The following is a 13,891-nucleotide window of genomic DNA, read 5'->3' as shown; positions in this document are numbered from 1 at the left end:
TATTCAAATTATGTTGTGCTGCTAGGGCCCTGATGTCAATTATGTTGTGCCGCCATGGCCCAATTTTAAATTATGTTGTTCTACCAAAGCGCTCATGTATATTAGGTTGTGCTGCTAGGGCCCGAATGGGAAACACTGTTGTGCTGCTATGGTTCTAATTCAAAAGATGTTGTGCTACTATTACTCTAATTTAAATGATGATGTGCTGCTATTGCCCTGATGTGAAAAGCTGTTCTGCAACTATAGCTCTAATGCTAATTATGCAATGCTGCTCTGACTCTAATTCAAATTATGTTGTGCTACTAGGGCCCTAATGTGAAACACAATTAGCATTAGAGCTATAGTAGCAGCACAGTGTTTCACATCAGGGCCCTAGCAGCACAACATTGTTCTGCTACTAAAGCTCTAATGTAACTATGTTGTGCTTCTATGGTTTTAATTCAAATTACTGTCGTGCTACTAAAAAATGTACAATAAAGAAAAAACAGAAAAATGTAGAATAAAGGAATTGATGCTCACATCATTTTGTTTGATTATTGTGCGAATGGTCCGCTGTGGCGACCCCTAATGGGAAAAGCCGAAATAAATTTTTAAAAGTTTATTGTGTATGAAACAGCCATTTACTCTAGGGTTTCGCATTAATTGTTTGAGATGAGATCAGAACAAACAAACAAACAAACAAACAAACAAACAAACAACATACACGAACAAAACTAAAAAAAAAAAACAGACAAAAAACAATTCATACTAGTGTTTAAGGGTATACAGAGATATTCCTAATAAAGGCAGAGGTCGGTGGACGTTGTAGAGCTTGACTGCCATCGTGTGGCAATGTTTACATGTTGCAGAAAAATGTAGAATAAAGGAATTGATGCTCACTTCATTTTGTTTGATTATTGTGTTTGGAACAGCCATTTACTCTAAAGTTTTACATTAATAGTTTGAGATGAGATCAGAACAAACAAACAAACAAACAACATACACGAAAAAAAAAAAAACCAGACCAAAAACACTTCATACTAGTGTTTAAGGGTATACAGGGATATTCCTAATCCTTCCATCGTGTGGCAATGTTTACATGTTGCAGAAAAATGTAGAATAAAGGAATTGATGCTCACATCATTTTGTTTGATTATTGTGCGGATGGTCCGCTGTGGCGACCCTTAATGGGGAAAGCCGAAAGAAAGTTTATTGTGTATGAAACAGCCATTTACGCTAAGGTTTCGCATTAATAGAGATGAGTTTGGAACAAATTTTAGATGAGTTTGGAACAAACAAACAAACAAACAACATACACGAACAAAACAACACAGAGGTCGGTGGACGTTTTAGAGCCTGACTGCCATCGTGTGGCAATGTTTACATGTTGCAGAAAAATGTATGTGGCCAGTGGTATAAAATCATTTTTTTGCCTTTAGTTTTCACTGTGCTGAAATTGCGTGTGTGGCCCTTTAAGAGATCGCCGGTCTGGGCTCGCGAGATTTCCCTTTCACAGGTGCTATATAGAACAGCCATTTTTTGAGAACTCTGTGGAGCAGTTGCATGCTGTTGTGTGTTGTGTTGACATCGAGGAGGATTTATTCCAGAATGGTGCTGTTCCTCCTGAGGAGATCGGTTCGAGTATAATCTGCGTGATCCTCGTGTCACGTGCAAATACAAGTTTTTGTCACTACCGTGTTTTATTCCTTTATCTTATTCTTGCTTATTTCTGTTTTGTTATTTTCTGAGCCTGTATGTTCAGTAAATTGAGTGAGAAGTTTTCGTTAAACAATCCCTTAGATTGTGTACATTCTTACGGCCTCATTAACACTCAAGATGTCTTTTGGTGTTTATTTAATTGTAATTTATTGAGTGTGCATCTGGTGCTGGGATTCTAATCAGTGTTTCTCTGCGGTAAATCGCTGTTAAGATCTGATTTTTTTACACTGCTTTTTGGTAAAACATTATTTTGTAATAGTTTATTCTCTTTCATTTAATTTTGTTTGCTGATGTTCCCACCGACCGCTGTAAACTGAATGTAAAAAAAACAGCAGTCAGATAAACCACTTTATAACAAATTAGCTATTCTGTTGCCGTGTGTGTTTCTTGCTTTACCACCCGGTTACATGTAGATTAAAGGAATTGATTCTCATGTAAAATACTTTTTGGGTGTAATTGTGTGTGATAGCTCAAGAGGAGGATGTGTTCATTTTATAGGTGTTATAGCTTTTTTTTTTTTTTTCCCCTCGGGACTTGCCGTAAGCAAGAGAGATATATTACTGCACCTGCGCACAGTGATGCTGGTCTTGTCTTGAAGCGCAATAAAAAGTCGGACTGGTTGTTTCACAGAATCTTGAATTTTTTTTAAATTGCCTGCAATTGTGCATGTTTTCCCCTTCTCTCCAAATGTGTAATGTTGAACGTTTTCAAATGGAAACAAACTTTAGTTTTGCATAAACATTAAATCTGGAACAACCAAAGTTTAATATTATAAACACATGAGAAATAAAATTTGACATAAAACACACATCAATGGTATTCTTTTATTATGTCTATCTATCTATCGCTTTTTAAATTCCTTTTTAATGTAAATCTTTTTTTCACAGGCCAACAACAAAACAGCCAAAAATAATAATAATTTCCTTTGATTAAAAAAGCACTCTTTCAACTATTAACAGTCCATGCTTGGAGTAGAAATAGTGCATTAAGACAACATTAATTCAAGCTCAGTAGCTACACTGATTTACTCTGATGCACACTGGTTTTAACCCGATATCTGGCATCTCTTCTTAGATGCAATGTCTGGGTTTAGGCTCTGAGCTGAGAAAATCCTCAGGACTGAGTGAAGGTGTTTATCAGTGAGACTCCTGAGTGGGGTTTTGTTCATCTTTATTAAAGAGAACAGTTGCTTACATAGATATGTGCTGCCGAACACAGAGAGCGTTCGAGCAGCTTGGGCACGGAGTTGGAGCAGTGTGTCGGGGAGGAAACATGGAAACATACACAGAGTCGTAATTTGACTTGGGCGTGTCACTACACTGGAGTTCAGTCAGCTCCATTTGCAGGTTGGTTGGTGCGCTTTCCAAGTCAACCACAAACGGATTACTGAGCAGTTCAAATCTGCATTTCTGGGCTTCAAAGTCGGTAAATCTCCGGATAAATTCAGCGCTGAGTACGCGGAATTTTTTAGTAGTCTCGACTGACGCGCTAACGCGCCTGAGTTTGACACCCCTGCTCTAAGGTTTCGCCCCTTTTGTCTCGCTTTGTGTTTATCTAATAGGCCAGTACAAAGGTGGGAAGTAACGAAGTACAAATACTTCGTTATTGTACTTAAGTAGATTTTTCAGGTATCAGTACTTTACTCCACTATTTATTTTTTAGACAACTTTTTACTTTTACTCATTACATTTTTACACAAATATCTGTACTTTTTACTTCTTACATTTTCAAAACTGGCTCGCAACTTTAATCCACTGATTTGGTGAAATATATTTTTTTTATTTTCACTGCGCGCCGATTTCAGCCGAACAACCGATTTCCTTTTACTACGCGTCTTTTTCAATCCGCTGGTGTATAAAGTCCTGACTCTCACTCACCACAGATGTAGACTAGTTTACGAAGATAAGAATCAGCAGGCAGAAGGCAGTAAGAAGTTTGGGGTTAATGTGGATGAGACAGAGGGAGTCAGTGATGTAAACATGACTGAGAACAGACACATTCATGATCATCATCATCTTTTCTCTGCTTGTGTTCTATATGTGGATGTTCCGCCTGGATACATTTATTCGGTAACATTTTTTAATTTGTTTTGTATTAATATATATATATATATATATATATATATATATATATATATATATATATATATATATATATATATATATATATATAAAATTAAAATTATTGTAAACGGCACTAAATGTTATTAACGCGCCATCAATTCAGCATTTCTGTTTTTATCATTTTTATATTAAAAAAAAATGTAAATACATAAATACATTTCTAAATATAAAAGAGGCGAAATTAAAACCTTCGGGAAAAAATACATTTATCTACGACGTCCTTTCTTTACTTAGATGTAAAATAAATTATTAAACTCCAGATAAAAATAATTTTAATCAGTAAACTTTTGTTTTATTTATGCGCCAAGTCTCAAATCAAACAGAAAATCCGCCATTTTTTTACACAATTAACCCTCTAGGTGGCGTTTTGTGGGTTTTTCCCCTCATAATGGCAACACAAACAACTTTTTACTTAAGTACATGTCAGAGCCAGGACTTCTTTACTTTCACTTGAGTAAAAAAGTTTAATCAGTACTTCAACTTTTACCCGAGTATTTTAAAACATGAGTATCTGTACTTCTACTTAAGTAAAGGATGTGTGTACTTTTGCCACCTCTGGGCCAGTAGAACACGTCATATATATCAAATTGCACTAGTGCCCATAACTATTTTGAAAGTAACAAGTTCCTAGATCATTTAAATTTTTGTGCGTGTGTGTTTGTTTTTGTTGTTTGCTCTTTCTAAATCTTTTCTTTTGTCCAATGTTGCACAATATCCTGGAAAGTGTCGGTAAATTTGGACTGTTACAATTTGAAGATAGAAACAGAGTGAGAGATTCAATAATGTCACATTAGATTAACATATGTCTCTCTCTCTCTCCCTCTCTCTCTCTCTCTCTCTCTCTCTCTCTCTCTCTCTCTCTCTCTCTCTGGACCGATAGCAATTGCCTATCCATTTCCACAGTGATCCATTTGGCCCTGACTCACCTGGACAAGCCCGACACTCATGGCAACAGGTTGTTTGTTGACTTTAGCTGAGCTTACACTACAGTTAGCCCTGTAAACCGCTTGGCATCAGCACACATCTCTGTAACTGGACCCTGGACTTTCTTACAAACAGACCACAATCTGTTTGCTTGAACACCTTCACCTCCTCCAGTCCCACCCTCAGGGATGCGCATTGTACCCTTACTTATATTCACTGTTCCACTAATGAGTGCTTACCTGCCTGGGCCTTAGAAAGCATCATTAAGTTTGAGTGATGTGATGACACCACAAATGTAAAGATGAGACGGCTTTCAGGGAGGAGATCCAGCGCTTAGTAATTCACATCAACAGAGATGTTGTGGAGTGTGAATTCAGCTTCAAGTTACTTCAAGTCCTCATCTTCGAGTATCTCACCTGATCACTGAACTCTTCTCTCTACTTCGCACACCCATGACTTCAGTACCACTCATATTACATCACTTTAATACCATAAACTTTTTAAATGCTTTTTTTGCACATCCCTTCTGAACTGCTGCTATATTGCTCCTCTGCACAACACTTTTTTTGTTTACATTTTGTCTACTGTTCAATTTTGTTCACATTGTCTTGTCACAACAGGTTTACTGGTATTTTGTGTTTTATGGTTTGTCCTGCCCTGTGTTGTCTTTGCACTGTCCTGTGTTGTCTTTGCACTGTCTTGTGTTGTCCTTGCACTGTTTGCACCAGGTTGCACACATGCACTTTATGTGGCAAGGACACTTACCAGTCCTTAGACCTATGTGTCATGTTTCTGGAATTGTTGTTTAATGTAGCATCAGGGTCCTGGAGGAATGTTGTCTCATTTCACTGTGTACTGCGTCAGTTATATATGGTTGAAATGATAATAAAAGCTTCTTGACTTGACCTCTTGACTTGTCCTTATCAGAAAGACTCAACAACGGCTGAGTTTGCTGAGGACACCTAAAAAGTCATGTCTGTGCTACAGGATACTGGAGAACTTCTACAGCTGTACCATTTCTGTGTGGTACAGCAACTGCACTGCTTCAGGCCCTAAAGCCGTTCAGAGGGTGGTGAAAATCTCCCAATAAATTATTGGCACACAGCTCCCCATATTGGAGGACATTCACAAGAAACACTGTCTGGAAAGGGCAAGGGACACATATGAATATACATGTACTCGTGTATGTTTATAGGTATCTGTATATACATGTGTATGTAGATGTATATATGTGCGTATATATATACAGAGACAATCATCTGTAATGTAGAAGACGTGTGCTCACGAGGAGCCTGAAAGACTATTAAGTTTTTGTAAATTTAAGATTGTTTATACTTTTTCTCCCCTTTTTATGTTAAGAATTGTGTATGAAATGATATGATGAAATTATTTTTTCTAGTATGTACTTAGTTGTCAAATTGTTTTGCATGTCAACACTATTTATCACTGTTTGCATATGTACCGGAAATGTTCCATTGTCTTATGTGATACAAGATGTATATATTGTGAATCTGATTTATTCAATAAAGTAATTTAAAAAAGCAAGGGACATCATCATCAACGATACCTCTCGCCCCAACCACGGACACCCATCGGTGACCGAGAAATAACTTTATTTCTATGGCTGTTACTGCATCATATAATGTCAACAAAAAAATTGCTGCATTGGCACTTTTTGTCTTATTGCGCTGTTTTATCCACTATGCTTTTCTGCACCATCCATAACTTAAGTTAGCAATGTACTACTCTATATTTCACCCATATTTATCCTGTATTCATATTCATGTGCTCCTTTCATGCTGAAGTCATTCAGAGCAGAGGCCTTTACACTTGCTACTAATTGCTGACTTTGACTGTTGAAAATTTCTTTTTCCATGCTACAGTCATTGTTGTTCTCTAATTTTGATCAGTGTTATTTCTGCAAAATAATGTATTTTTTAAAATGCTTTAGTTAATTTGTGGAAAAGGTGTTCTGGTAGCATGGTATAGACAGGACAAAAACTCCAACTGTTGAGCAGTGAAGATGACATTATTTCAGAATTGTTCAATTGTTTATGAATTGTTCTCCAATTTTGATCGCCAGTGTATATATATATATTATTTTTTGTTTGTTTTGTGTGTGCGTGTATAGTCAGGTTTGGACGTATATGCACAAGGACACGACAACGAGAGAAAACATATCCTAGTGCTTTGGATTCACGTTATGTCAAATTGTTCCTAACGCATAAAATCCATGTTTAAATGTTCAGAATTGTAGTCAGCATATTAAAGTTATTTGTGAGAGAATTAATACTATGATTAATGCAATTTATTGGTTTTTGGTTTGTTTGCCTCATTAGAATACAAAGGAGAACACGAGAATGGAAAGTGACACTTTGGCCACAAGATGGCAGTCATGCTCTGTGCAGAACAGCAAGCAACCTTCTTTTAGTATTTTATTATTACTACTGTCGCCAAGTAGCAAAATAATTATAATAAAAAACAATAACACTAAATACTCAGCGACACAGCCACAAAATCAGACGTGTTTCCTGAAGCGCTCCATTTATCTAAACTAGACACTATATAATCATTTGTTTAAACAACCATAGTATAGACTTGCTCGTTTTACTGAGAAAATGAGGTGGCTCTTAAAAGAGCCGTTGTGTATATTGGACAGAGTTATTGTTTAAGCGCGCTCTCCGCGAATACGGCGGGCCAGCTGAATGTCCTTGGGCATGATGGTCACTCTCTTGGCGTGGATGGCGCACAGATTAGTGTCCTCGAACAGGCCGACCAAGTATGCCTCGCTCGCCTCCTGCAAAGCCATCACGGCGGAGCTCTGGAAACGCAAGTCAGTCTTGAAATCTTGTGCAATTTCTCTCACTAGGCGCTGGAAAGGCAGCTTGCGGATAAGCAGCTCAGTAGACTTCTGATAGCGACGGATCTCTCTCAGAGCCACGGTGCCTGGCCTGTAACGGTGGGGCTTCTTCACGCCGCCGGTAGCCGGAGCGCTCTTGCGAGCAGCCTTAGTGGCGAGCTGCTTCCTGGGCGCCTTGCCACCGGTAGATTTACGAGCAGTCTGTTTAGTTCTTGCCATAGCGTTGAGCTCTGCACTTCACGGACGAAAAACAGAAGCGCTAGCAAACGCTGGCTTTTTAAGCCTGAACGACGCCTTGCGTTCATTGGGCGTCTCGAAACCTCTCGTCTTGCATTGGATCGATCGTTATACGTCACTCGACAACCATTGGCTTAGACCTAGTCAGCGCCACAATTCGAACACTCCACCCTCCCTCCCTCCCTCCCTCGGCTCTCTTGCACAGCACTGTTTTCCTCTGTTCTAGTTACACACAAACGGCCGTCGCAATTTAGTTTCACTTTTCAGACCTTGTTTAACCAGCATACTTCCCTATTCTATTTATGATTCTCAGTCGCTAATGAGTCAGGATTATTAGACTATTCCAATGGACCTTAATAATTGTGATTATTTTGGGTGTGACATTGTAGAATGAATACAATTATGTACACAAAGTAACACGTTACGCACGGCGAGCTGCAAATGCCGGGGAATGATACGAGTCTTCTTGTTATCACGGGCAGCGTTGCCAGCCAACTCCAGAATCTCAGCGGTCAAATACTCCAACACAGCCGCCAGGTAAACCGGATCGCCGGCACCGATGCGCTCAGCGTCGTTACCTTTACGCAGAAGCCTGTGCACACGGCCTACAGGAAACTGCAGTCCTGCCCTGGATGAGCGAGACTTGGCCTTGGCCCTAGCTTTGCCACCGGTTTTGCTTTTTTAAATGACTTTATTGAACAAATCAGATCCACAATATATACATCTTGTATCACATAAGACAATGGAACATTTCCGGTACATATGCAAACAGTGATAAATATTGTTGACATGCAAAACAATTTGACAACTAAGTACATACTAGAAAGAAAGAAAAATAATAATAATAATAATAATAATTTTCATCATATCATTTCATAGACAATTCTTAACGTAAAAAGGGGAGAAAAAGTATAAACAATCTTAAATTTACAAAACGTAATAGTCTTTCAGGCTCCTCGTGAGCACACGTCTTCTACATTACAGATGATTGTCTCTGCATATTACATACATACACACACACATACATATATATATATATATATATATATATATATATATATATATATATATATATATATATATATATATATATATATATATATATATATATATACGCACACATATACATCTACATACACATGTATATACAGATACCTATTAACATACACGAGTACATGTATATTCATATGTATCTATACTTTCCTCATTCACATGTTTAACAAGTACCAAGGATGTTTCCTTATAGTTCTTCTATCTATTGTCCTTTGTCTCTTTAATTCACACACAATCTGTTTAAAAACACTCTCAGCGGGAATATGGCACTGATTGATAATAATCATGCATCGTGTTTTCCATATTTTATAATTTACAATACATATCACCATCCAAAAGAATTACTTTGTTTTTTTGTCCAGATGTTTTTCGAAAATGCCGTACCTAATAATTTTCTCATTTATATGAATATTCAATCCAATTTTTATGACTTTTTGCCATATCTCCTCTGAGCGTGGACAGTGTATGAGGAGGTGATCAACGGTTTCATCCTCAGTACAATTGATTATAGGACATTGTTTAGTTGTTACGAAACAGCTCCATTTCACAACGCAACGTACTGCTAGCCTGCCTACGCTTATTAACCACGCCACGTCACGCACATTTTCTGAGATATTTTGTGTATTAATGTTCTGAATGCACTGTTCGCTTTCTGCCGTGTTAAGATATTTGTGAATGTATAACCTGCCGTGTTCATGTTCAGTAATTTTTTTATAGATGTTTTTGCTGGATGAATTTATCCAGTCAACATTTAAATGTTCATATTTAAATATTTGATCCCCATATGTTAATTTATAGAAAGGTATATTTTGTCTTCCTTTTCCCCTCTTTTTTAGCCAAGATTTATTTTCCCCTATCCAATCTGCGTCCCTGTTTATTGCCTGTGTTACATTTTTACAGAAAGCTATTAATAATTGATTGTCGAGCTCAACTGCATTAAGGCCTCCTAGTTCCTTTGGTTTAAACAAAAGTGTTCTTGTCGTCACTTCTCTGTTATTTCCCCAGATAAACCTTACACAGATCTTATTCAGTTTTGTAATGCATTTTTTGCTGGGTGGAAAGATTGTAGCTAGAAATAAGAGTTTAGGTAAAATATATGTTTTAATAACTTGAATTCTGGTTTTATAATTAGATAATTTCCAAATTTCAGTTTCAGATTTAATTTCCTCTTCTTTTCTTTCCCAATTGGTGTCGACACACTTACTGTTTTTAATCACGATTCCTAGCAATTTAATTTCTTGTTTTACTTCTATATTTATTGGTGGAGCGGGGCCAGTATCCATCCAAACTGCTTCTATTTTATTTTGATTTAGTTTAGCACCGGAGATCTCTTCGTATTCTCTGAATATTTTATTTATTCTATCTAACTCATTTTGGTTCTTTACAAAAACTGTTATATCATCGGCGTAAGCTGTAATTTTATTGATTTTCCCACTTTTCGTTTTCACTATCTCTATTTTTGATTCGCTTTTAATCTTGTTTAGGAGCGGGCTAATTGCTATAACATACAGAGCCGCACTTAAGGGACATCCCTGTTTTACACCTCTATTTATCTCAAAATTCTCTGTTAACTGCCCATTTACATTTATTCGGACACTAGATTTCTTATACAGAGTTGTAATCATGTTAATAAATCTTTCTGGAAACCCATAGTGTTCCATTGTTCTCCATAGGTATTCTCTTGATATTAAGTCAAATGCTTTTTTTTTGGTCTAAACCTACTATAAAGAAATTTTTTTCCGGGGCATTTATAATTAGCTCTCTAACTGTACACAAGTTATCCCACATATAAGGACCTTTTATTGCGCAGGTCTGTTCTTTGTCTATTATTTTGTCTAGAGTGGAGTTCATTCTGTTCACTAGTACCTTAGCAAGGATTTTATAGTCTATATTCATAAGGCTAATTTGTCTCCAGTTATCCAGTTCACATCTGTCTCCTTTCCTGTATATTAAAGTTATAATACTTTTGTACAAGGAATCGGGAAAAGTTCCCATTTGTATCCCTTCATTGTACATGTCGGTTAATATGTCTACTATTTCTGTCATACATGTTTTGTAGAGCTCTGCAGGTATCCCGTCAGGTCCGGGACTTTTTCCATCATTTAGTTGTAAGATAGCGTCAATGACTTCTTGTGTCTCAACTGGATCCTCTAAGGATAGTTGATCTAAATCATTCTGAACATTACAGGGTCCCAAGAAAGTGTTAATTTTATCTGTTTCAATGTATGTTTTTGATGTAGCGTTTAAGAATTTCCTCCGTATTAGGTGTCTTTTATCTTTTTCATTTTCGATAATGTTTCCGTCGCTATTCTTTATACCTTTAATTGTGTGACTGTCTCTACATTTCTTTAGGCGTCTTATAATGCTCTGTGGGTTTCCGGTAAATGTCGTATCGACACCGGCATGCAGCTGAGCTTTTTTAAAGACTTGGTGATCAAATTGATTTAACTCCGATTTTATCTTATGTAAATCTTCGTTGTCCTCGATGTTTTTTATTTTCTTAGATTGTAATTCTACATATTGAGCCAAAAGTTGCCTATATTTATCGTTATTTTGTTGATTAATTGTTTTACTTTTTTTTTTAAGGTAGTCTGTTATTTGTTTTTTAAATACTTCCCACATTTCTGCATTTGTTTTTGTTAAAATCCTTAATTCTTTAATTCGTCTAATCTCTTCCCTTAGTTCATTTACCACCTCACTGTTTTTGAGGCATGTTGTATTGAGTTTCCAAACCCTGCTCTGGACTTCAAGATCTAAGAGTATTCTTACACACACTGCCAAATGATTAGACTCTAAAAGGTATTCGGTTCTATATTTTATAACCTTTATTTTATTTGAAACGTATATCCTATCTATTCTCGTTTTTTTTTTTGAGTCAAACCTGGTGAATCCGTAATCATCAGGGAATTTTTCCCTAAAAGTATCTTTCATTTCGCATGTGTCAGTTACTGTTTTTAGGACATTCCCTTCTCTACTTATGGTTGTTTTGTGTGATGGGATTTTGTCTTTTTCACTTGTAATTGTGTTAAAGTCACCACATATTATGACATTATACCCAACATTTACAATTTCATATAGTTTATGAAAGATTTTTACTTTCCCAGCTCTATCTGGAGGAGTGTAGACATTGATTATTCTTAGCTTTTGGTTTTTATACCAGCAGTCTACCAGGAGAAGTCTACCAGGTATTATTTCCCGATGTAAAATAACTTCTGCTTTCTCTCTAAAAAAATATACCCACTCCATCTGCTCGATCCTTGCCTATCGATATAATTGTACTATAATTTTTCCATTTATTTTTTACACTATCGATATCTGGCTGACTAGTTAGCCTTAATTCTTGTGCGCAAATTATGTCACACTTTTTTCCCATAAGAGAGGTCATTTTACTTTCTCTATTCTTCATTGACTGTATACCTCTTACATTAATTGAAACAATATTTGGTGACAAAAATAAAGAATGTAATCATCTCTTAGTTTATTTTTTTTGAATTATCTGTAGATGGCGGTGATGTCCTTTTTCGCCTTTTTGGGTTAGCGACAACTGTTGTATTAATATTGTCTGTGTTTGTAGCTAAAACTTCATACCTATTAGCAGAGTTGAAGCTCAAAGCGTCTGTTGTAGCCGTTGGATGATCCGGTAACGTGTCATCATTAGTTGGTACATGCGTGGAGGTTATCCCATCTATGTTGTCTTTTCCTTTATCTTTCTCTCCGTCTAATTTTGAAGGTTCTGGTAGCGGGATGTATTCATCTTCATAGCTACTGGAAGATGTATCGCTTGTTGAACCTGTATTATCCATGTCACTGTTGCTGGATTGGCTGTCCCTTCACTACATTCCTCTGTTGTTCCCTGTGCCTGTTCATTTGGTATGTCGTTCTCGGGCTTGCTTGACGTTACTTGAATCGTTTTCCTGTTGTCCTGTGTTTTGTCCCGCTGTGTCTTGTCGTGGTCCCTCCTTAGGCAGTCCTCTTGTTCGGTTACTGTATGAGTTTGGGCAGCTGAAGTACGAGTGCCCTGTTCCACCACACAGATTACAGGTCCCGTCGGCAGTACACTCTTTGCCTTTGTGGCCAAAGCTGCCACATTTCCAGCATTTCTGTTTATCGCAGTCCTTGGCCTGGTGCTCTGTTGAGTTGCAAATGAAGCACCTTTTGACCTGACCAGGATAGTTTATTAAGCCATTGTATGGTCCCATGGAGATGGTGTTGGGGATTCGCATCAGCTCCCCTCCTTGATGTTTCTTGACTTTGACTTTGTACTTTCGCACACCATACCAGATACCGAACTGGTCTACTGGTTTTAGCACTGGTTGGATTATTTCACAGAATCGACGGAGGTAAACCTCAACGTCTTTATCTGCTACTCTTGCAGTCCAGAATTTCACAACCAAGTGCTTAATATCATGTGCAGCTGATGTAACCAGTTCCCAGTTTTTCCAGAAACCATTTGTAGAACCAGTGTTGAAAACGTTAATGAAGCGTTCTAGCGTTTGTCCACGAAAGAAGCAAAGTTCATGTTCAAGTTTGTTGGGTAGACTTATGAATGAATAAATATCCACTGCTTGGATCCACTCTGATTGCAGGAGATGCATTCCCACCTGTGTCCTGTTGGGGGCTTCACCTTCTCCCGTGAACTTTAAGCGAGACCAGTGCTTTCCCGCCTTCGGCGGGGAGACCGCTCGCGGAGGCATGAGAGGGAAGAGTTCTTATTTTGTGCGCGTTGAAGGTTTTTTTTTTTTTTTTTTTTTTTTTTTTTTTTTTTTTTTTATAAAGAAAAAGAAGAAAATAGCTTTAGCAAGGGAAGTAATAGACCTGATTGAAGGCTGGATTTAAATGCCGGTTTTGCCTCTTCCACTCATTTTGCTGTAGATCAGATTTGTTCAAGAAACAACGCCAAACTATTGAATGCTTCGCGCCGACATCTCAGTGATATAGACCACACAGCCACTCACTCATTGGCTTAGAACATGTGACCAACATCCAATCACAAATG

General features: G+C 37.4%; 1 protein-coding gene and 1 long non-coding RNA gene across 2 annotated transcripts; one reads left to right on the top strand and one right to left on the bottom strand.

Moving 5' to 3' along the window:
- Positions 1-1,526: 1,526 nt before the first annotated feature.
- On the top strand, positions 1,527-5,899 carry LOC310736113. The gene is made up of 3 exons (XR_014536450.1): positions 1,527-1,749; positions 4,725-4,776; positions 5,673-5,899. It is a non-coding gene; the product is annotated as an uncharacterized lncRNA (long non-coding RNA).
- Positions 5,900-6,687: 788 nt separating this feature from the next.
- Positions 6,688-7,833, bottom strand: LOC310736148 (histone H3.2). Its single transcript, XM_083559522.1, has one exon. The coding sequence runs from the start codon at positions 7,822-7,824 to the stop codon at positions 7,414-7,416; it is 411 nt and encodes a 136-aa protein (XP_083415648.1). The 5' UTR covers positions 7,825-7,833; the 3' UTR covers positions 6,688-7,413.
- Between the last annotated feature and the right edge of the window lie 6,058 nt (positions 7,834-13,891).

The sequence above is a fragment of the Silurus aristotelis genome, assembly GCF_946808225.1.
Source record: "Silurus aristotelis genome assembly, chromosome: 13".
Classification (NCBI taxonomy): Eukaryota; Metazoa; Chordata; class Actinopteri; order Siluriformes; family Siluridae; genus Silurus; species Silurus aristotelis.
Note: the sequence above shows the minus strand (reverse complement) of the source record. Positions and strands in the feature narration are given on the sequence as shown.

Excerpts from the sequence above, each read along its gene's own strand:
- LOC310736148 (XM_083559522.1), bottom strand. The coding sequence starts at position 7,824 with ATGGCAAGAACTAAACAGACTGCTCGTAAATCTACCGGTGGCAAGGCG.